The sequence below is a fragment of the Onychomys torridus genome, chromosome 2 (assembly GCF_903995425.1).
Source record: "Onychomys torridus chromosome 2, mOncTor1.1, whole genome shotgun sequence".
NCBI lineage: Eukaryota > Metazoa > Chordata > Mammalia > Rodentia > Cricetidae > Onychomys > Onychomys torridus.
Window position 1 is genome coordinate 93,940,473 of NC_050444.1, and position 25,635 is coordinate 93,966,107.

Below are 25,635 nucleotides of genomic sequence, written 5' to 3' on the forward strand. Positions count from 1 at the left end.
AAGAAAAAGCATGTCTGGAGACACAGGCATGCCATCCTTATGATACCATCTCTTAAGGATGATGATAACAGGGAATCCAAACTAGCAAAGACATGAAGAGAGCAGAACACTGTTTCATATTGCTTTCAAAGGATGATGTTTTGATACCACTAAGAATTGTTCCTTTGCTCTGCACATTTTACAAAACAGACTTTAACACTTCATCCAGCAAGTGCACTCATAATTTACAATATTATATCTATAAATATTTTCCATGACAATTACAAAGAATGTTGAAAATGTATTTTTTTTTTGACTCAAAGAGTCAATGTATGTAATTGACTCCACAAGCTAATGGTGCAATAGGCAACAGTGTCTGGGTTAACTAGAGGCAAGTCAAAGAGACAGTGGATAGATACTTTTTATGAGGCTAATCAATGAAGAAAGGAAACTGCTCAATTAAGATGTTGGTGGTAAAATGGAAAGACAAATGTGGACATTGTGTCAACTGTGACATGGGAGCACACTAGCCAGAAAAGGTGAGGAGAAACAAATGAGTCCATGGTAACCCAGGGGATTCAAACATGGACAGTTGTAGAAGCATGGCAGCACTGCCAGCCAGAGCCGGAATGCAGTGTCTAATGGGGCCCCCTGAGACAGAAAGAGAATGGAGATTCATTGGTTCATATTAAGTCTAAAGGAACCAACTGAATACAGGGGACACTTTCTTTCATCCTGGAGATCACAAGACAATACAGTAGAGGTACACAATTACAGCCCACAACACTGGCCATTCAGCTTCTGAGTGAAGAGAATAGGTCACATTCTGCATCTGCAATAAAATCCTCTAAGGAACACTGGGCAGGCAACAGTTAACCAAGGAAGCCTGCCCCAGCAAGAAACATGGACATGTACAACACCAGAGGTATTGATGATCCAGTTTTCTGAAAGCTTTCCAATAGGTTTTGCAACTGACAGTGACTGGAGGTAACAGAGAAATTACTTGGAGATACTGAGCCATCCTTTACCAAATACATGTTCCCATAGACAGTGAATGCTTCTCACATTAGTTTGTAAAGAACATTCCTGTTAATAAACTAAAGTCTGATGTATATGAGAGTCAATCTGGCAGCCTTTTCTGAGTGTCATTTTCTGTGATTAATTTCTGAGGTATAAATGAGTGTGACAGCAGGCCACAGGATCCAGGGTATACCTCTAAATGAAATACAGCAACCTAATTCATGAGCAGAAACAATGACACTTCAGATCTGCACCATGTTACTAATTTTGAAAACTTAGCAATGCCTGATTCTTGCATCCTAGTTTCTTGAGCACCTGTATAACTTTCTCTGGCCATGTTTGTAGGAGTGGTTAGGAGAAGGGCGAAGAAACAGTTCTTTGAAGTGTTTTAAAAATTATTTAATGAGTTTCTAAATGTTTTCTGAAACCAACGTATCTTTGTTGTATTAGGATTCCTCATAGAAGTCAATTTCATGTGTTTTCTCTCCCTCACTGGAGCTGTCCTAAGGTCCAGATTATTGTTTATATAATGCCTATAAAAGTAAGTCTTCCAAGATTTACTTTTAAAAGTTCAAACACCAAGGAAAATGAAGTATTGCCCAAACATTATATGACTGAGTTTTTAGTATGTAAAAAAATGTTTATTTAAAGTTTTAAGCACTTATAATACACTGAGAAGCAAGACTGCTGATAATGTTTTCAAAACCCTTCAGATTACTCAGAACGCAATCTTTAGTGGAAGTCTTCAAGTGATAAACCTAAAACATTTCAGAATGCTGAGAACTTAAACTTTAGTGTTAGCCTTTAGGTGATAAATCTACAGGTGTAAGTTACTGTAGTTTCTTCACATTGGTACCAGCTAAGAGTGAACTAGATCCACCTCTAGGTGACTATCCTATAACAGTGGTAACATCTGCATTAAAATGGCATTTTCAAAGTCTATTAACAAAGCATTTTAAGGGCACTCACACACCCTCCCTATTAGCCTTGCATGAAGGTCATTGATAACACATCTCAGTGTACCTCTATGGTAGTAAATCTGTGTGTTCTCTCATGGCAACACAGGGAATGTTGTGATCTACAAACACCAAACAGAAGAATCTTCCATGTGGTTCCAGGTGCTTCATCAGTCAAAGCAAACCTCTGTTTAAACTTCAAGTCTACATATTTATGTTCCTTGTCTATGAAGATTGAACATATTAAAGGGACCTTCACATGTATAGCAGGTTGCTACATGGGCCACCTACAGGGAATGGGGAAATTGTGCATTTTCATATCTTTAAGACTGGGGTATTTTCAGAAAGATTGTACTACTGTGTACTTGTGTGTACTTAAAGTTAAGAAGGAATATAATTTAAATGAAAAAACTCCACATTATTTTTATGAAAGACATTAGCACTGCTTAACAATTTTTCAAGTGTGAGTACTTAAAATTACAATAAGTGGTTTTTAAAATCTAGATGTGTCCTGTGATGTGAATGTTGTATTGCTGTGAACAACCACAGAGACTCATTTATTACACAATAATATTTACAAAAGGAAAAGAAGTGTTACCATCACAATGATAAATTGACGTGTTTGTTTTTTCCTACCCTAAGGGAAATAGAAGAATTGCATTCTGCATTCTTAGCTCAACTACCTTTGAGCAAGAGTGTTCGGGAATGAGTGTAGCCTGTCTCCTTGAAGCAACTTCCAGCCAGTTACTTCTTTACTTTTCTCTAAAACTTAATGAGATCCTTCACAGTTTGATACATCTATACAGCAACTATAATACAACCTCCTGAATTTCTTCAGATGTGACACTGTATTACCCTGAATATCCTATCTTACACATATAAATATGGTATAATTAATGTATTACTGTAGAAATGATTTAAGTTGTATTTCTAGAAGCAATAATGGGTCTGTTTTGCTTCACATAAATTCTGTCTTGCATTTCCTTATAGAATCTGCTCTTAGTCTATGTGGTATCTCATCAGACTAAACTCAAGCCAGGGAATCTTAGTAGGAACAAAATTGTACCTGACCATGAGAAGATAAAGCCATGAAATTATTGGCATTATCTGAAAGAAAATGTATGAAAAGCTTGTTATGTTTGACCTCAGCTAGAAACATGTGCCCCAAGAAACTATAATTTTAGCACTCCATAAAATGATTAAACCACCACAAGCGCTAACTTAAAGGTTAAAAATGAATTTTAGCAAGAAGATGGTTTCACAAACCTATAATCCATAAAGAATGTAGGTTGACTTTAATGGAGAAGATAGTCACATTTCAGGAGTTAGTCAACTTAATTTCTCCTGTATAAAACCTACAATGTACAATTCTACAAGATCCTTCGTTTCTTACAAAGACTACTTATATAATGAGATTAACCGAAGAAAAAGGAAGACACTGGTGGCATTGAGATAGTCAGAACGGTGTGTTATTTTGAATGCTGCTGGATGCACTGTCTTATGAAGACAAGCATTTCCTGCAACTTCTGGCCTAAGTCAAAATTGTGTATTAGTCACCCAGGGTAGGCTACCACTCCAAAAAGGGGGGGGGGGGCGTTTCTTTTCCCATCTTCTGAAGTAAACCAGCTCAAGTCATTCTGGAGGAAGGGATCCATTCTTGAGCCTTCCCTGCCTCTTCTTTTATTTGAGCTTATTCTGCACTGGCAGCTTGCTTTGATAATGTTCTGGGGCCTTACTAAGAATGACACTTGAGACCATTCTAACTCAGTTTAGCCATTGAAGCTGAGCACAGCTGAAGAAAGCCCTCAATTAGGAACTCCAACTTCAAAGCCAGTATTGTGCTCTCAGTACACATGTGTAGCTACCATTAGCATTAATGGGAACTGTGGGAGTCCACAGCTCAGCAAATACCTCTAAGTCTGTTTGCTTGAGAAGCATGCAATTAAACCTTATGGACCAAATATTTTGAGGAGATCACAGAAAGGACATGAAGTGCTCATGTAAAATCAAGGATGTTCATGTAAGGGAAAAAGTAAGATATTGCCTCTGCTTAAACACGAAGTCAAAATTACCTAAATTATGACCATTATAGTCTCACTTAACATCTTAGATATAGCCACTGTCTTTCACGGTGCCTTGAAAGAGCCATTCCTCTTTTGAAAGGTGATTTACAGTTTCCTTTAAGTGCCAGTCTCCACTGCTTCCCAGATGAGCCTCAGAGGTGAAAACATCTATTAAGATCAAGACTCTTCTACCTCAAGTTTTCTATATGCAAATATCCAACATAACATTCATACACTATTGGAGGCTTTCCCTTTTCTTTTTTTCCTTATAATTTTAGTCTAACGTAAAATTTAAAAATTAAAAAAAAAACACCCACTGAGCATCAAAAAACAGAATTAAGAGAAAATATTTGACTTAGTAAAGATTTGTTTTCACTGGGAAGCATTAATTCTAATACTTTTTTTTCAAAGGAGACCCCTCCAGACTGTTCAACACATTAAATGAGAAAGGATTAACATTTGCTAATCTGTGCCCATCCATGGTATTTATCAAGCCTCTATGGAGTTATTATGATTCAAAATAATTCACATCCACTTTTCAAACTTTCTCCCCAAATTAAAAAAAAAAAGTTATCAAAGATAATATTTGTATTTAATTAGGATGAGTCAATTAAGCAGATTTCAAGGTTTATAAAATAACTGGTCTGTTTAGTAATGACATTAAAATTTGTATTCAATATCAAGTCTTGACATTCTAATTACAGAAGAATCAAAGATTCCCTTAGGTATTGATCAAAAATACAAATCTGTCAATATACAAGGAATCAACTAACTTTTTACACAGACCACAGAAACCATCTTGCTGACACCAGTACTAATATCAAGAGCCTTCACATTCTTTTCAGTTTTTTTGCCAAATTTTTTAAATTAAAATATAAATACATCATTTCCTTCCATCTCTCTTTCCTTCCTCCTGCTTGACCCATGCCCCACCCTTACCCCCTATCAAGTTCCTGGTCTCATATTCCTTGTTACTCAATACAGAATGACCACAGATGAGAGCAATGTAGGATTACTGTGGGCTATGGTTAAACAAATCTGTAATGATAAAAAATAACTTTTAAAATTACTTTATTATGAAGAAGGTTTTTTCCTATCAAATCCAAAGCCCTATTCACAAAGTTGGAAGATATTCAGATAGAAGGCTATTTTTACAGCATATTCATCTTCACATAAGACCTAGACCACCAAAGTCATTATGAGGACCTAGCAAATGCTTTCCTTAAACATTTGGCCTTTGAATTACTATGGATAAAATTCTTAACAATTCACCTGTGATGAAGTCTTCTGAGAATGACTGTCCTCTGTGTTTCTGAGACAAGCTTCTCTTGTGCATGGGAAGCTCATTCAGGACTTCATGCAGAACATGAAGAACAGTTCCTCATTAGGGGTTTCCTTTGTACTGGTCTAATTGGAGATAATCATTGCAAATAACTGCCACTTCTTCAAACATTCACAGGATCTGTCCTTCCTCAATTTTACATAACTTTTACCCAAAATACTTGTCTACATGGTGCTTATTTTCACCTGGCCCACCTGTACAAAGAGCAGACACATATTTCCATCTGGTATGAACCTAAATAACCTACCAGTTAGTTCATAAATTGTAAATGTGTCATGGAATGTACAATCAATTGATGGCTATAAATAGGAAATTACTTAAGACATTCTGTGAAAGAATTCAAAGAAAGAAATGAAAATGCCTGCTCTACTAAGGGCAGTTCTGGGGAGCACATGTCTTATGATCACGTGATGATGAAGAATCAGAAGAGGAGCTTAATGCCGTTCTGGAGAAAGATCTTCTGCACCATCTCAGAGAACTATCGGATGGCTACTAATCAACTGTGTGCACAGAACTCCACCCAAGAGGCTATGTATTTCTAGTTCCTAAAAATCAGGCTACAAGAGAGTACAAATATATCATTTAAGCCATTCCAAATTATAACATTTGTAGAAATGGGTAGTTCTAACCAATATTATAGTGCCTGCACTGTAGCCATGCCTGGCTACAGATAAAGATGACATTGGGATGGATTATCCAGATACAACCTCTTCTCTCCAAGGTAAGCTATACTGATTTCACTTCTAATTGAGAGAAAACAAAATTACTTTGGTTTTTTTATTCTACTTTCACAAATGGCTTGAATTGAAACAATAGGTTCTTCATATCATTGAAATAATTAATTGCTGAGTAGCTAGCCTTTCATAAGAATAGACATTTCTGCACTTGTATTTCTGTGTATACCTAAAACCATAAATCCTATTTGTTATCTTTATTTTCAGACTCTTGCAAAAGTTGCCACTAAAACATACATATTTTGACTCAGAAAGGGCAATTCTGACCCAAAACAAACTAAATAGAAAATAACTAACTGGAGAACCAAAGAAATACCTTCTGTTTTTTTTTTTTTTTTTTCTAAAAACAAAAACAACAACTATGACCAAGAAAACCTAACTTTGAAATAAAGAGGTTGTCCCAATTAAAGGCCTTGATTTTAAGTTGACATTTCTTTTCACACCCAATTAAATTGTCAGTATGATGAAGAATTGTCAAACTGAGTCAAACTGTGAGGATCTTCTTATTGCCACTCTCCATAGTCCTAATTTCCAGATGCTTCCACCTAAATAAGAATTTAATGTCATCTCCTGAACAGTAAGACCAGCAAGGCTTGCACCACTGCTGTTCATGACAGACATAGAAAGAAAAGTAAACTCCCAAGTTGTGGAGTACCAAAAAAAACAAGACAAAACAAAAACAAATAAATCAGAAAAATATTTGGCTATTGAGGAACATAATAGCATGCCTCTGGGTCTCTAATAAATATTAAATAACAACCTTTCAATGAGCTCAGCAATTCTAGCAATTGAAAGCATGAAAAAGAACACACAAAACTCATACTTCACTGCCCATTTGCATGAAAATATTATCCAATAAAGCCATAAATATTATCAGAACATTTTGTACCACACAAGAGTACTAGTTTCATAGATTTTTCAACCTTGTAGTGAGAGATATGAGCAGTCTCCATCACACAAAGGTTCCAATGAGAAAGTCAGAGGGTCACAAAACAGTATCACAGCAAAGACTCCCACTTTAAAATGCCCGACTGACCTTTTCTCTTTCTGTGGCTCTCTGGAACATCTAAGTGCTCTCCTTTTAAAATTTTATTTAAAATTTAAGTGTATGTATTTAGGCACTACAGCATAAAGTTTTAAAGTCTACATAAATTGTGGCATGATAAAATCAGACTATTAAATACATTATCATGCAGAGTTTGCATTTTTGTGGAAAGAATGGTATATTTTATAGACTTTTCAAGAAAAAGTACAAAATAAAAAAGAATGAGATATACTATTAACTATAGTTATAATATGTCTCTTGAAATGATTTTTCCTAATTAAAATTGTGTATACTTTGAGCAATATCTTCCTAACTCTCTCCTATCCCAGCCACTGGTAACTCCCAGTCTACTCTACAGTGCTATAAGGTAGACCTTTGTGTATTTTACATGAGTGGCATACTGCATTGTCTTTCTATTCCTTATTTAGTCAACTTGCAATAATAATAATAAAGAAGTTGCTGAAACAGAATAGCAATCAAATGTGTTATGTAAAGGCATACTTTGTGTGTGTGTGTGTGTGTGTGTCTGTGTGTGTGTGTGAGTGTGTGTGTGTGTGTGTCCTTGTGTGACCTTATATTCCCCACATGAATGCAGGAGTTCATGAAGGCCAGAAGGCATCATCAGATGCTCTGAAACTGGAGTTACAGTCATAGGAGTCCATGTGGGTGATGGGAACAATCACAAGAAGAGTAAGTGTTTTTGGCAACTGAGACATCTCTACATCACAATCCAATAATCTTCCAAATATGCTTTTAATCAGTGATTATGTAGACATTTATTATACTTTAAATGCCAACTTAGGAATGCATTTCCTTCTTTATAAGTATCCATCTCTTTCACCCCCTCAACGTCATAATCTTTCATATCTTATTTCAAGGCTCTCTTTCTTCTCTCACAGAAGGAAAAATTAAAGGTGAGACAAAAATATCCCCTTTAGCAATTCAAGGGGGCTCTTTTATTCTAGTTGAAACACTTTTTGTTCACGTCTCCTTTTTCTTTTCTTTTCTTTTCTTTCTTTCTTTCTTTCTTTCTTTCTTTCTTTCTTTCTTTCTTTCTTGTTTGTTTGTTTTTTGTTTGTTTGTTTGTTTGTCTTTTGTCTTTTCCAGACAAGGTTTCTCTGTGTAGGATTAGCTGTCCTGGAATTCACTGTGGAGACCAGGCTGACCCCAAGCCTTCATCTATTTAATGGAAATTAAAAAAAAATAATAATAAAGTAAAGCAATCAATGCCTATCTTTCCCTGCATCTTCTGTCTGATATAACATTAAAACAATTACAATACAGAATCAGAGGACAGCAGGAAGCAGAGAAGAGAATAAAGGATCTAGAGTCAAGAAATCTGGATGCCCTAAACAGTGATTGTGGTCCAGATCTGTGAATGTCAGTGTTCTCCTGTAACTCCTCCATAATGCATGTAGATTCTCCTTTATGAAGAGGGAAATCCTTTTCTCAGACCCTTTTAGGATGTCAGTGTCACAGAAAAAAAATATAGGTACAAACATATCTGCTCATTAGGATCTGAAAAAAATTTAAATATTCATTTTATAGTGAACCATATAAGAGCCTACCCACTACTTGCCTCTTCCACTGATAAGACAATAGTAACTCATAGAGAAACAGCTCAGCAATTAATTTGGTTAATTATAGCAATGCCACCAAATTTTATGAGTGTATTACATGAAGATATTGTGTGAGTCCATAGCATCTTGCTGAGAAATATTTCACATCAGAGATAATAGTAGGGTGATGGAATAAAAAGATAAAAACACTTGGCCTTTTATAATGGAGAAATTTTAAATTACCAGATAAAGGCTGGTTAGAGGAACACATATTGTGCTGTTAGAGAGAAGTCAATATTTACTGCCTGTGCAGAATTAGCAGATAAATAAAGGCGGGGAAAGAGAACACAAGGCTAAGGGATTTGCTGGAAATTCAAGGATCCAGAATCATCAACATGTGCAGAGTCCTGATTCTGTGCTGCCTCGTGAAAGTTAAAAAGAGTCTCTCTGGGAGACTCTCATGGAGACGTTCCATGGCCAATCACAACAAACACAATGTGGACCTTCAGTCACATGGTCTAATTGTAGTTGCAGAACCAGATTTTGTAAAGCCTAAGACTTTGGGAGACTATCTAAACAAATGGAAAATTCTTACTTTTGCAAACTTTACAAAAACATATAACTGCATATGTGGAAAGTTGGGTGCTGCAGGGTCTTTGGAAGGGATCTAGATCCCAAAAAATGCCTGGAACCTTGCTGTGCTTCTGCTCCCATCAGACTATGTCCCTTCTATGCTTTCCACAGAGGTTGTTCAGAAAACGGCAATCGGTGAGATAATGGAAGACAGGAGAGCTGCATGGAACTTAGTCACTGAACTTGCATGCAGATAGCCAGGCATGATCACAACATATCCATTTACATCATAAAGCTTTAAGTGTGTGTGTACTTAAAACAAAGCAAACAAACACTTCATTTTTAAGTTATCATAACCAGATTTTAACATGTTGACTGGGAATTAAGAAAACATTATCCCAAACCTGAGTCCTAATGAGGCAAATTGCCAGTCTAACGGGATAAAATTTAATGTCATTCAAAGATCTTTGAAGGTATTTTACAGTAAATCATTAAGAATAACCGTTTGAGTCAGAGTGAATTCTTCTAACCAGATGACTGTGTAAGAATTCTCTATGGAAGTTGAGAAAATTTCAATTACCACTGAGCTAGTGAAACTTAACTTGAACAACTTTATGTATCCTTGCAACAAATAAAAATGGGGCCCAAATAAGCACATGTGGTTGTTTACAATGGGTTTGATGGCAGATCTGCCACACTAACACATAATGACATGCTTGGAACCCTTAGGAATCAGAGTTCTAACTCAAGTGATTAGGCCTCAAAATTAGCATATTCAATTGTTTGTTGATCTAGAATACATGTTAATGGATTTTTCTTAAGGGTGAAAATGTCTATCTCATTTTAAATAAATAAACGCTTTATTACAAAAATCAATTTTGTTTAATGAAGTCTTCTGAGAAGACACTTTCATGTTTCACTATTAAGTATTTACTATTACTAGTACATATTAAGACCACTTCACACTTCTTCGTGTACTTTGTCATCTCTAACTAGAGCAAGAGAATGAGACAGAAAGCGCTAAGTGCAGTAATAAAAGCTTTTACTGTAAGTTGGGAGAGAAACAGATGGAAATAATTCTTTTTGAGACAAGGTCTTGCTATGTAGCTTTACCTGGTCTGGAACTCATTATGCAGACCAGGCTGGCATTGAACTCATAGAGATCTGCCTGCCTCTGCCTCCCATGTCCTGGAATTAACAAGGTGCTCTCTCTACCACCCTGAAAGATTTCATTAAATGCAATTACTTAATTTTTACTACATCATATTTTCTCACAATCCAAGCAAAGTAGATCCCAAATCTTCCTAATTTTTTTTTCTCCTAGAGCATTTTCGCTCAGCCAGATATGGATGAGCTAAATTTTTCTAGTTCTCCAGGCTTCATATATCAAACATGTCTTCTATTTCAGCACACCTTCCTTTGACACTGACAGAATGCTTGGGAGTCAGAAGGTGAAAAGGCAAATGCCCCATTGACAGGTGTGAGCTGGATTGTGGGGAGACCACTGTTTGAGAAACGCACCACAGTGTGCAACAGCCTTCTCACTTTAACCAAAACCACAAGCTGCATCTCAGAGAAAAGACTTACTTCAAAAGCAAGAAGTTTTATGTCTTTTCTTGAATATTTCAAGCATTTAGAACAGTCCAGGACACAGGAAGACAGCACTGCCGAGTGAGCAAGTTTATTAGAGAGTATAAATGCCACCTCACACACTGCATGGGTATCCTTGCAATAGGCAGCAAGCCCTTTCATTTTCTTCATTTAATAGATAAAAGAGGTGACACTCTGGGAAGGTTAAGGACAGTGCACTCAGCCAAAGAGCAAAGAATAAAGGCAAATCTGTGACCTAGGTCTAGCTGTTTACAAAATCTCAATTTATAAATTCACCTCCAATAATTTCCTATACCACAATTGGTAAGATAAGTAAATTTAAAAACTAAACATCTTTTTATGTGTGTGTGTGTGTGTAGAAGTGAGAGTGAGTGTAAGTGTGTGTTAGGGGCAGAGTACCTATGTGAATATGGATACCCACATGCCATGGTACATCCATGGAGATCAGAAGACAAACTCAAGTGTCAGTCCTTACCCTCTGAATTGTTTGAGGCAGGATCTTTTTACTGTTTTATTACTTCTTACAAATGCCCTGCAATCTAGCCCAAGAACTTCTGGGTATCTAACTTGTCTCGGTCTCACAGCACCCCATAGGAGCATTGAAATTACAGATATTAGGACTTAATTTCTGGCTTCTATATGGGCTCTGGGTATTTGAACTCAGCTCCTCACACTTGCATGGAAAGCTCTTTTATCCATTTAGCCATTAACTCAGCCAACAAATATCTCTTTCTACCAACTCATCAAATGTTGAAATGATGCCTTACCATTTTCCTGTTCTTCTTCAATGTATCATTATGGATATTATATTTTCAAAACAAATATGAAATTTACAGGTAAACGGATAGAAAGGTCAAACATTATACTGAGTGACATAATGAAGACCTAGAAAGACAAAACTTCCATGTGCTCATTTGTATGTGAATCCTAGCATTGAGTCTTTACATTGTGTGTTGAACTTGACATCACTGTAGAAGCCAGGGAACTGAAAAAGGACCATTGGTGGTGGTGGTAGGGATTCTGAAATGAGAGAGGATAGCAGAATACAGGTGAAATGAAGGTTTATAATGGGAGGAAAGGTAAAATCAAGGGGTAAAAAATGGAAGGGCAAGGCAGAGGAAGGGGTGAAAAGAGGGACAACTAATGCTAAGGATATTTGAAAAACTACTACGGAAACTTATTAAATACATGTAATTTTTTCCATATAAAAGTATTTAATTGGAATTACCCTACACAGGAGATAATGCTTTTCCAAGAAGCCATAGGTTTAAAAATAAAGCATAGTGCCAGGCAAGGAGAACTTCCCATGGAGTATTTGTCAGTGGTGTCTGAGACCCCAAAAACAACACAGAATATTGCTGTTCTCCCAGGTGACCACCAGAACCTGATGGCAAGTTCCAGTGATGAAGACATTATATACTTTGGTCAGAGAACCTGGAGAAATCAACTTAGTTCTGATTAGGGAGCTCCCCCCACCCAGCCTTCCCGCTAGCTTTTAGAGTACCAGAAGGTATTAGGCAGGCTTCTGGGGAGAAAAGCCATTGAAGTCTTCCCTACCTGTGTATCGTGCCAACAACTATAAGGTCCAGTGTATGATATGTTCATGAGTGTTAACTGAAGCAGGGACGATAGGAGAATAATAAACTGCTTTCTGGTTGTATTTAAGGCTTACTCCACTAGAGGAAAAACGTGTTTGCTCCTGTAAATATGGCCAAGAACCTACGGCTCCAGAGCTCATGGACAATAGAGTTGAATCTACTACTATCACCCTGCTAAATATGTGTACAAACTGCACTCTAAATTCTTTCCTCTACACCCATACATTAGTCCATCTCTCAAACCCAATCGGGGAAGGTTCTTCGTGCAGTAGAAGGTCACTAATGCGAAAACGCACAACTGGTCCAAGCGCAGAAAACATCTTTGGAGTGCTCATCTGAAAATGGGACGTCTGTAGTGGATAGCCATCCCAGCATTGGCCTGGAAGTTGCAACCCCCATAGAGGCTTCGGTAATGATCACGCCCACAAGGCGGGGTGGAGGAGGGAGCGGAAGACTGAGGATCAAGAGGAGGTCTCTCTCTTGGTTCCGGGACCCTGGACGCTGGAGGTAGACCAAGCAGAGTTCTCCCGAGAACACCGCCGGACTGCGCTATACCTTTGCCAGACCCTGCAACCTACCCCTTCATTTGTAAGTTAGCCCACAAAATAAACCTCCCTTTTAACTACGTGGAGTGGCCTTAATAATTTCACCAATATTGTCTATATCACATTCCCTCCCAGTAATTACCTCAGGGACCACTGTACATGAGGAATGGGAAGACTGTGTGAGCCAAAAGTAGGGAGAACCAGACTAAAATACCTTTCCTGGACATGACAGGGCCACTGCACTTAAGAACTCGTAACTGCACAAGACCTGCAGGAATCAAGCCCCTCAACATTCCAATATGGAGGGGGCAGGAGCCACCACATCTGGGGAGCTCTGTACAGTTGACAGCTACTGGGGAAAGGCAGTCCATTTTCTTTAAGGGTGTGGCTGAAGGCAGTTCAACTATGCAACAGTGGTTGCTTATTTACAAAGAGACTGGAAGGTGTTGCAAAGTGATATAGGCCTTGGAGGAGTGATGAGGAGGAGTGAAGGGTTAAATGCAGAAATGATAGCATTTTTTAAAAAGCAATATAAGAAAATTAAAATGATATTTTTATTATCTGTGTCCAAATTCGGTAATGAAATAAATTTATTTTTAATGTACAAATTTGGTGTAGGTAATCAAGACAACTGAGTGCACAATCCTAATGTGTAAGCATTCTGCAGAACACAGATACTCTCTTTAAATGGCCTTCACCACAAATGTGTATGTGGTGAGGCTAAAATCCTCGGTACTATATTCATGACCAATAACTGGTAATCAGATTTCCAAAGTTACAGGAAATAAATACAAATATGTTTGAGTAGTCTTTCATCTTATTTGAATATGAAGGCTGATTTCTCAATCCAGTGGACAAAGAAATATGTTAAAAGAAAGGGAAACATCTTTTCCTAGATTCTTGACCTATGTTCCTTCATCACGTTAGGAGTCCCACATTGCTCTAGGGATAGCGCTACATTGATAGAGCGGTTTTCAGTTTTGAATGTATGCTGAAAGGAAGTAAGGGGATTAACATTTTTTCAGGAACTTTTACATTCAAGTCAGTATGCCACATGTTTCACAGGTACACCACTAGTTTCTCACATTAACTCTGAAAGTGTAAGAATGTCCCATTTGGGCATAATGAGTATGTCTGCACCTATGTAGTTAGGGAGCAGGGGAATGTACATATGAACTCTCACCTGATAAAGGTACAAAGAACAAGAGTGCTCTTGTGCCTCCCTGTTTCAATCTCTGTTACTTTCTCTTAGCCTTGATTTTGATTCCTTTTCATATTCTCCAACCCACAGTAGCCAAGAAAATAGTACACATTTAGTTCAGAATAGGTAAGGTGCACTAATACATGCCCAAGCCAACTCTGATGTATGTGTGATGGTCTACCTCTCTGGCCATAAGCATATTCAGGCTACAAGCACATTCTGGGTGCCCTTTAAATTCTAAAAAAAATAAAAATAAAAAATAAAAAATAAATGTGTCTTATCCATAGATAAAAGTAATAGTGCTTACGCACATGGAAAGACTATATAATGAAATTTTAAAAATTGAGAATTTCAAAAGTAGAAAGCATTATGAAGTTAAATATTTCATCAACAAAATGTGTGTGTATGTGTATACAAGCACACATACCTCATAAAAATACTTATACATGTGTATATGTACATACATGTGTACAAATATCTCCGTTCACATAGTTGTGGGCATAATTATATAATACATTAATATGAAAGCCAACAACTAGGTTTATTAACACCCACAGTTTTTGTAATCCTATACTCCTCTATTTATTTCTAGTTCATGTCACATCTCAGGTTAGCCATGCAAGTGTACAATGCACAAGAAATCAAAGCCAAGCAGTGTGCAAGTGCTGAACACATAGTTTCAAACAAATAATATTACATTTCCAGTCTCATTTGCAGCACATTTCATTCTCTTATTTTATATCCTGTTCCTAAGACAGATTTCAAGTCAGTCTCCCCAGTACAATTCTTATCCCTTAGTCTCTCTGTGCAATCTTCATCTCTCAATCTCCCCAGTGAAGTGCTCCTCCCTCTGTCTCCCCAGTGCAGTGCTCCTCCCTCAGTCTCCCAGTGCAGTGCTCCTCCCTCAGTCTCCCAGTGCAGTGCTCTTCCCTCAGTCTCCCCAGTGCAGTGTTCTTCCCTCAGTCTCCCAGTGCAGTGCTCTTCCTTCAGTCTCCCAGTGCAGTGCTCCTCCCTCAGTCTCCCAGTGCAGTGCTCTTCCCTCAGTCTCCCCAGTGCAGTGTTCTTCCCTCAGTCTCCCAGTGCAGTGCTCCTCCCTCAGTCTCCCAGTGCAGTGCTCTTCCCTCAGTCTCCCCAGTGCAGTGTTCTTCCCTCAGTCTCCCCAGTGCAGTGTTCTTCCCTCAGTCTCCCCAGTGCAGTGTTCTTCCCTCAGTCCCCCAGTGCAGTGCTCTTCCCTCAGTCAAGCCAATACTGGATCACAGGTGTGTGCCACCATGCTTGGCTCATTCTTCCAAGGCCTCCTTTACAATACAATTGAAAAGGGAAGGATTCCTTCTCTGAAGATACAAAGCATGATACATTTACAATCGGAACATAAACACCATTATGAACATTATATGCATGACCAAAATATGTTAACTATTAAAAAGTCCTGTATACTAAATGTTGGCAATAATACACATTTAATGCAAAAATAAAGTTGAGCCAACAAAGGTAGCAGTCAAATATACTGAAAGGAAGGACATGAAAATTTGAGATATAAATTAAAAGGTAAACTAAAAGATCGTAGTCAAGTGAATTTTATCTTACTTTTTTTAAACCATAGTTAATAAAATACTTTAAATACAGAGACCTACAACTGGACAAATGTGCAGAGTGAGACACCACAGAGCACCTGGTCCTGTATGGGATGTCGTCATCACACACACACACACACCCCGTCAAGTTTCAGGGGCCTCTGCAGAAGAGGAGACTGTAAGATTATAAGAGCCAGAGGTCACTCCAAGGAAACAGCATCTTCCATGCACAACAGGACTGATGGACATATGAACTCACAGAGACTATGACAGCATTCCCAAGACCTGCACAGGCTCAAACCAGATAGGGTCACAGGATGGAAAGGGGGACATGGACACAAGGGTTACTACCCCTAACCAAAACTGATGCCAATGGTTACCAGCTGGCAACGGGACTATCAGTCTTAGTAAGTGGCATGTCACTGAGTCTGTCAATCACACTCCAGGAGTCACTGGGCAACACAAAATAAACCTCCAGTCTGTAGGATTTGTGTTTCATGTTTGTTGTTGATGTTTTAGCTTTTTCTTTACATTTATTGGTCTTTTGCTTGTTTGTTTTTCTGTCTTATGGATTTTTTTGTTTGTTTTGGGGGGGGTGTTTGTTAGTTTTGTTTCATTTCTTTTTTTTAGGGAAAGAGAAAATCAACTAAGTTGGGTAAGCAAGGAGTTGGGGAGGATCTGGGAGGAATTGGGGAGGGGAAACATGATCAAAAGATATTATGTGATAATTTTCTTTTTCAAGTAAAAAAATAAAATGAGTTAAGAGTATTGAGGTATATTACATCACTTAGTTAGTGTGTCAATTAGAATTAATTCATAAGTTGCGTATTTGCGAGTGTGTGTGCGCGTGTGTGTGTGTGTGTGTGTGTGTATACAGGAGTGTGGTATAAGCATACATCTAGAAAGAGGTACATGGTTCTATGCCCACTCACACAGAGGCCCTATTGTCTTACTCTCTGCCTTATTCCCTAAAAGCAGGGTCTCTCACTGAACCCATATGTAGGCTGCTGGCCAGAAAGCAACAAGCCTCCTGTCTCCATCCCCCACATAGCACCTGGCTTTTGATATGAGTGCTGGTATCTAAACTCAAGAGCTCATGTTTATATAGGAAGTGCTGTTACCCACTGAGCACTCTCTCCAGCCTCTCATTGTTTTTTAATAGGATAAAATAAGTTGCTTGCTCTTCTAAGGAAATATATAATTAGGACTCTGATAATTAAGCCCTAGATAAGGTATTTGGTATATCTGTGCCCCAAAAACCAATAAATTATTCATGCACAACTTTTAAAGCTGCATCTTAATTAGTATCTTAAAATAAAACTAATTTTGAAAGCTGTGATATTGAAGTTTTAGAAATCATCCCAATTTTATTAGCAAAAGCCAGCTAAATATCCAACTTTAAAGTATAAACATTATGTAAAATTGACCGTGAATTGTTGAGTTCTGTAGTAAATTCCTGTACAAATTTCAACTCAGAGATAACCTCTGTTAACTTCATCCTATTGTTCCTCATTTCATAGGTCATGCACCTAAGCCAGTAGTCTTAGGAGATTGCTCAGATGTTCTACTCCATTGTGAACTACTGTGTTCCTCTCTGATGGCTTACTTCATGCATTACTTGTATAGGCCACTAACTGTCCAGTTATTTCTTCAAATATGTTTGGTAAGGGTGCCTTGAATGAGGTTAATTTTTAATTCAGGACACCACATAAAATAGATCGCTCTCCCTTATAGAAGAGTAGCTCTAAACAAAAATGGGTAGCCATTCCCCAAAATGAGGATGAATTCTTTCTGTCGATAGCCTACAAAACAGAACACTAGTTTTTCCTACTCACACACATCCTGGAGCATCTGTTCTTTCTGGGCCTTGAGCCTGCTGGCTGTGGGACTAGAAATGTACTACTCATCCTCTTGGGTGCCCAGCTTGCCAATGCACCTAGCATATCTTTGGACTTGTCAGTCTCATTAATCATGTAACCCAATCCCTTAAAAAAAAAAGTCCATTCTGTTGACAGTGCTGCCTGTCATCTTTCTCTGAAAAATCCTCACTGATGTTCTACCCTGTCCTGGAATAGTAAGTAGTCATTTCTTACACATGAAAGCTCTCTGTGTTCAACATTCTCTCACACTAGCTCTGTCTAACAGACTTCTATTCTCCAAGCTTTTACTTACAGGTTTCCCCCTTCCTATAATACATCATGGAGGTGGTGTTTTATCACAGTTGGCATTATCATCAGACTCATGATCATATTTAGATTTGTCTATTGGAAAAATGCTAATGTTCCATGATAATAAACATCACACTAACCCTCAAAGATCTTTGCTGTATGACCAGAACAAACAATCTCAAGTTCTCTGGATGTTAATTTCTCAAATCAGGAAGAAAATAACAGATACTATGGTGCCAACTTCTTTTCTAGCTCGACCTGCCACAGTCCCTTTAAGTCAATAATTAGCGAACACGCCTATGATTTTTATATTCATTTTATAAGGATTAAATATTTTATTTGGAGGTCAAGAGGAGAAAACTGCTCTTACTTGAAAGCAATGCTTAATCATGGCATTTATTCTCTCTTTAAAGACATGGTCTTGGCATGGAGAAGAAGCAGTGATGGTTGGAAGGAAGAGACATGCACCATCCATATAGTAGTTATGAGAAATGGCAAGCAGACAAGAGCAGCCTGAAATTGCACACACATCACCAGAGAGGGTTCTTCTAACCTCTCCCCTTACCAGGGTCTCCCTACACTATTTAAAGGGGCTCCTTTCTGTCTTTGTGACACCGATACTGATTAGGAGATTATTCTTTTTAAGTCCTAAAGACCAAACTGCTAAAAGTCAGCAGTCCCTTTCCATAACCTGCCTCTGCGCACAGCCACCTCTTTCTAGCAGGGAGGCAGCATTACACAGGGACATGTTATCATTTTGTTATCCATTTATCCCAAGCACTCCCCTATTTCACAAGCTTTTTCAAGTAGCCTTTCCTCAGCACTACAATTGTCAGCAAGTTAGTTCTGTGCTGGCCACCCTTTCTTTTGTTTCAGTCTTTCATAAAAATCCTTTTGTGTGACAGTCAAGCAGCTGTGCTTTGTTCTTTAATGTTTCTAGCCTGGATCCCCAGCCGAGATCACTTTATAACATAAACGGCAAAGTACCATTTTCACAGCAGGGACAACTGTGTTCATCTTCAAAAAGAGGCATTAATAAAATGAGCCTGTAATGAACATGCTAATTCTGATCGCAGGATAGTGCACAAAGGCAGAGACTCCACTGCCACCTCCCCTGAATGATGGTAAAAGTTGTTCATGTTCCTTTTTTCTTTACAACAGCTATAATGGCTTATGTTTTATTTTTTGAACAGACATATTATGCAAACATTTCTCTCTGTTTTACAATGCAATGCTGCCTCGTCTCATCCAAACTGCTCACTGTGTTTTACTATCTCAGTAACAATCACCTTTGGGAAACATGCTTTTTCCATCTTGCAAGCTAGGCATGTCACCGAATCACACAACAGTAGCTTAGAAGGGCTCTGACTGAGCAGATCATCAAGCTAAGGTTTCTCTGTACAAATGAGGTAAAGAAGAGAAAGAATACACATAACTAAGAGAACAGGGGCATGGGAAGACTGGCTAAGAACATCTTTTGTTACAGAGCCAGCATGGAGCTCAAATGACAGGAGCCTGGGCATAAGTACTATGCATTGTCTAACACCCAAAGGTGACCATTTTCAAAGCTGTATCACTTACTGAAACTGTGTTTTTTAAACTGTGTAAATGGAATGCCTCGCATTTAGCCTGCTAATATATTGACAGCAGCTGCACTCTGCTCGTCTCCTATAAAAGAGCTAGTTTTCCATAAGCAGATGTGGAAAGCAATGTGATGTTTACCATGTTTACTTGTGAAGATGCTGGTAGTGGTATGAGGGGCAGCACTATCTGTATATGGGCAAATATCTGGACTCAATCCACTAAATTTAGACAAATTCTATTTTGTATTGCTAGTTTGAATGAAATGTGAATATTTCCAGACTGCCCCCTTCCCACAAAAAAATGAGTTCAGGAAACATGCATGATATTTAGTCATGTTTGAAGGAAAAGAATGACTCAATTATTGTAGAACTTAGAGATAGAGGATTTTGTGAGCAAGCAGGAAGAATTCTTGACCCCTTTCCTTTAGCCCCCAAAGCAGCAGACATTCTTAGATTTTTCAGCAGTGAGACGAGACTTTGCACAGCACCATCTCATTTGCCCAGTGGCTGATAATACACATCAATAGAATGTGCTCACTCCCAGTTTCATTATATATACTTCTATGTTTCCCTGCAGATATCAGGAAAACCTCACAGGCAATCAAGTCAGATCCAGAGAACCAATTTCATCTAGATGGCAATTCCTACACCTAAGATGTACCTTCTGGTCCCTTGCATGCACCAACCTACAAGTCTAATATTTATTCCATTGTCCTCAGCAGTATTCCACAGTGGATAAGCCTCAGTCCTCACTAAACTCTTAGTGATCCCTGAAGCCTTTACTTACAGTCTGCTCTGGAGGAATTATATGTATCTGGCAATCATGCCAAGCCTCCTAAAGCATCAAGTAACTAGTGCCAGGATGTGCTTGTGCTTCCACAACCACAGAAACTGAGTAATAATAATAAAACAAGCTGAATGGCTACATTCAACTTGCATGTCCTGCTCAGAGAACTACATATTACAGGATGTATGCTTAACTGCTCAAGATCTCATCCCAGGGCATGGTCAGCCTCGAGCTTTAAGGTGTCTGTCCTTTGAAAATTGTTTTTTGAAAGTCTGGACAATTTGAAAAAAAAAAAAAAAAAAGCTACTGAGGGAAAGTGTCCCTGAAATGCTCCTTCAGTGCACATGGTGGTCAGAGTATTATTATTATAATGCCTTCTGCATTTAGCCACCCAGGTCAGACATTTGAATATCCAATTACTCAGGTTCTCCCAGAGCCTATTTGAAATAAATGAGTGCTCTCCATCCATCCTACTTAAACAAAAGCCATCATGACAGTTGGCACATTTTTGGCATTTGTCAGCAAAGTGGGAAGAAAATAAATGACCCATGTAGCTGAAACAGGCCTGTGATGAGGGCCACTGGACAGCAAGTGTAAAGTGGTCTCCATCTCTTACAGAGTGGGAACTCTTGAATGTCTGCCAACATGATTCGCAAGAGAAAGTAAACTCAAGATAGTCAGAAAGCTCATTAGCTATAACACAAACACATTCACCTCCCTAACATTTCACAATTTTTAAGCCAATAAACACTAGTTTATTGCTGGCCTATTATTAAACAATTGTTATTAATAGAATTATCAACACCTAGAAAAGTTAAAGAGGTGACTCTGGGAAACAAAAATGATTCTATCCTCAATTATTTTATGAAATGGAAACCGAAGGAAGAACTCTAAGGTTGTGGCTAGTCTACTTTTCCGTTATTTAGTGTCACCTTGTAATTTTCTCATGGAATGTTTTCCGAACAACTAAATGCAGTTATTTATATAAGAAAGGAAGGTTAAATGTCTCACTATAATCATGTATTTTCATTTAAAAGAATAGCATATGCCAATAGTCATGTAGAGGGTCAAGATCATATTGAAGTTATCAAATGCATTTGTTTATACAGTGATGAACTATTTAAAGCAGAGAAGACAGGGGTCCAGTCAGCCAGGAGGCAGGAAAACATAAGTCACAGTGAATTTCTAAATAAAATGATACTTTCTGCCAATAAGTTCATGGATAAATACAGATTAAGTCAAGAAAGTAACATGTATTATTTCCTTTGCAGAAATTCAGAAAGGTTAGATGGTGGAAGAAAAAACCCAAAAGTTCCTAATTAACTTCAATTTATTTTACCTTTGTAGTAGACTTTCTACCTACTAGAAGAATCAACGGTCATTGGAAGTTGAAAAGAAAATCACAGGTGAGTCTTAGTTTTGATCAGGTATGGTGTGTCAAGACTGGTTACATTCTGAACACACATATATAGATTTGCATTCATCTAGATGTTCCATAGCACAAATATACCACCTATACACACAGATGAATACTCCATTAAAATTTAACATCTGAATTTTAATAACTATCTACATTTTCTTTTACAAGATCTTCTAGCTGCCTGGTAGATTTTATTCCTCATTTTATCTTTGCAAAATTTTTAAATACTTTTTGAAGTTTAAAATCCATTTATGTGGTTTATTATTAGCACAAAGACTTAGGACTTCTACCATCATTTGAGCTTAATTGTGGACTGAAACTGGCTGTAATTCTTTAGAATTTGAGGTTTGGAGTACATATGGTTATGAAAGACTGTCTTTATGGCTTAAACTGCAATGGACATATTCTCTAAAGTGGATGCTTTCCGGTTCTCTTGTTCCTTAGTTTGGGCCTCGGTTTTCAAAGCAGCTTTTGGGCTAAACTTCTAGGCTCTAAGAACAGCAGCGCAGGAATTTGGCGAGAAGTCTCCCTTCAGAGAACTGATACACCTTTTTACTAGGCCTTACTTTTCACACGCATGTGCTCTTCCAGAGAGTTGAAACTCTACTGCTGAACTCTGTAATTCTTGCAGCCCTCATCTTTCCTTCTATGTTTATAAAGGTCTCTTTTCTGGGGATCTCCCCATTTACAGCACCCGAAAATTTCTCTTTCTTATTAATTTGTTTTCAAATATTGTCAAAATTGTATTAAGAAAAGTCTACTATAAGTTTTGCAAACAATCAATTCTGAAGCATAAAACAAGAAAATGGTACAACAGAGAAAGATATAAAAACACAGAAAAACATTGACCTAATATACCTACTAGCTGTCCAGTTAATCAATGCTCATATCTCTACTCAATAATTAGTACTAGAAATATAGCAATTGGTGACATTTTACACTGCAGTACTTTCATAGTAAAGAAACTTACAAAATAGGCACACTGCCCACCATGTCATGTTTCATCAGGCTGCACAAGCAACATAGAGGAAGAGGTGATCTGCCATCTTATTTTATTCTTCAATCAATATTAACTTAAAAATGACTGAAACTAAAGAACTATTTTGACATAAAAATGTGTATATCTTATCCTTGGCTTTGACCAATTATTTTAGGGAAGGAAGCACATCTTTATATAGTGTTGCTTCTTTAATTTTGTAGCCATCAAAGTCAACTTGGGTAGGTAGTGTGTACAAGAAACAGTACAAGTAGGCTTTAAAAACAAAACCAGGCACAAGTGATGCTTACAAAGGAGCAAGCCATGCACTTCCCGTGTAGATTTCCTTGTCCAAATCAACATGATATCTGGCCTTTAAAACAAGCACTTTTCACTTTCATTTTCTCTTTCTGATTAGCATTCCTTCAAGAGCCAACAAGACATCCTCTGTCCAGATAACATTTGGCACATCTCACCATTTTACTTAAACTCTTTTCTCGTACGATCATACCTCAACACTGGTCTCTGAGCAGTGCTCTAGAAGAAAACTTGACATAGAGAATTGCGGCCATGACACAACCATAACTGTGAACTTGAGCACTTACCACGTAAAACTGTGAGTCTGGTGGACACACTTATTTCTCCCACATTATTCGAGGCCACACACTCATAAATGGCCTCATCCCGTGGAGTCCTTAAGGGCTGTATTCTGAGAACTGATCCAGATCCATCATCAAATTCTATTACCTATTAAAGGAAACAATAGCTGTCACAGGTGTTGTTACAATCATCTACCTCTCAGCTAAACTTCTCAGTAAGGTAGTGAGCCAACCATTAGGCTCTGAATAGACCAAGCATCATTCTGATAGAGCACTGAATTCTAATAGAATGAGAGAACAGAACATTTGATGGTATTTATATGCCTGTGTCAAACAAAAGAAAAACAAAATTACAAATACACAAGTACAGATTTCTAATCTCTAACAAAAAACATGATAATTTTCTCATTAACATATCTAAAGCTTAGTAATTACACAAGTACACCATTGCTGAGATAGATAAACTTCAGTTACTCACTTTGGCAACACATGTGCTTATGTGGACCCATTTAATACTCATGATGTAAAGTGAAAACTTAGTGCTTTTCACCAAACATATTTCTGTCAGTTTAAAGGGTCTTGTTCCTAACAATACATATGGTTGAACCATGAGGAAAACTGCATTAAATCTAGCACTTAGGGAGACAAGAGGACAGTCACAACCCAAAGCCTGGCATCATGCATTAATTTTGTCATGAATCATTCCAGTATTTGTTCCAACTTAGCATTTTCTGCATTTTTAGGGCCTTCTTGCCATGAAACGGAGGCTTGTCTCACCAAGTCAAAGATCAAGGTCTACATATCAGCCCAGAATGTACTGTCATTGTAAGTCTTCTATAGTTTAATATAGGAAAATGTATAAAGATCATTAATATAATCTTCAATTAATTCTATATTAAATGTCATTGTATAGTGCTATTCCTTTACCATTTTGTATACTGTCACTTTCCTATACTGTCATGTATTAAAAGCCAGCGGTCTAATTCCCACATTGAAACTTTATTTAATATGTGTAGCAGCCAATGCATGCTCACCATACACCAGTCACCATTTCTCAGCAGCAAAATCAGTTTCATCTACTACTCATGCAGGCATACAAAGTGTATAAAAGTGTGTGTGTGTGTGTGTGTGTGTGTGTGTGTGCATTAGTCTCATTAACAAGCAAGAACAAAAAAGGTCTCATGCTTTGAAATATGTGATTCTATCATTTATCTTTATAAGATTTATTTAGGAGATCACTGTTAACAGTAAGCATATCAAAGAGCACTCCTCTTGATAACACAAATATTTTAACTATAAAAAGTGAAAAAAGTTTATATACACTACATTCACACACACACATACACACACAAACATCATTTCCAATATGGTGTAGAAAGTTTCTTGAAGATATTTTAAGATAAGTTTAAGCCACTGTATCTTAAATTCAAATATATAAAAATTAAAATTTATGTCAAAATGTGTAAGATTGTAGGTTATGATTCAAAGTCAAAATTTTAGATTTCACCGCTCTCTCTAATCAGAACTATCATGAATGTGATCTCATCAACCTGCTACACTCTGAACGATGATGACACACTGGGATTTTAGTTGTGATATTTATTTTCACCACAGATTGCTATCAATTTTCCCAAACTGTATATTAGGCCACAAAATCTAATAGGAAATCAGACAAAAATGAATAGTTCTTTTGTAATTCATGACAGTCCAGGAATCTTGATGTCCCCTAAAAAAATCAAACAAACAAACAAAAAAAAAAAACCACAGTACACTCTGTGAGTCTTCAATTATAAGTGTGATCAGTTCCTGAATGAACAGATTCTAAACCACACACTTCTTCCCAAGCACTCCAGAGAAAAAGTCTGGAATGATTTAGGAAGGAAGAAAAAGTCTCCAATAGCTTCCCTTCATAATTAGGCTGTCAGGCTTGCACCGTTCACTAAAACATGGAAGTGGATCTTTTATTCTGGTCTACAGGACTAGTGAAGATCACACTTGCTGTTCTTAATCCACTCTCTTGCCCTTTGGTAACAGAGTCCTAATTCCCATCCATAAAAACAATACTGCAATTAAGCTACAGGATTGAATACACCTGACCCCACCCCCAACATCAAAGGTAGATTCTGCTTAGCCTAAATGAATTGACAATATTTATCAGTCCACATAGAGTGCTGAGATGTAACCATATCCCTCAGTATGACTGAGGGAGATAGGAACTTCTGAAAAGATACACATTTGCATGTATCCTCTGGACTTGGGAAAGTGAGAACATGGATGCTACCTTGCACTCTCAAAAGGAAGC

At 37.6% G+C, this 25,635-nt stretch overlaps 1 protein-coding gene across 41 annotated transcripts in view; it reads right to left on the reverse strand.

Moving 5' to 3' along the window:
• Ptprd (protein tyrosine phosphatase receptor type D) overlaps nt 1–25,635 on the reverse strand; it is a 2,001,112-nt gene that overhangs the window by 268,273 nt on the left and 1,707,204 nt on the right. For all 41 annotated transcript variants that reach the window (XM_036177144.1, XM_036177143.1, XM_036177148.1 and 38 more), the window contains one exon: nt 23,340–23,481. In XM_036177144.1, coding sequence (XP_036033037.1) covers nt 23,340–23,481 — 142 coding nt within the window. The remainder of the gene's footprint in view (nt 1–23,339; nt 23,482–25,635) is intronic.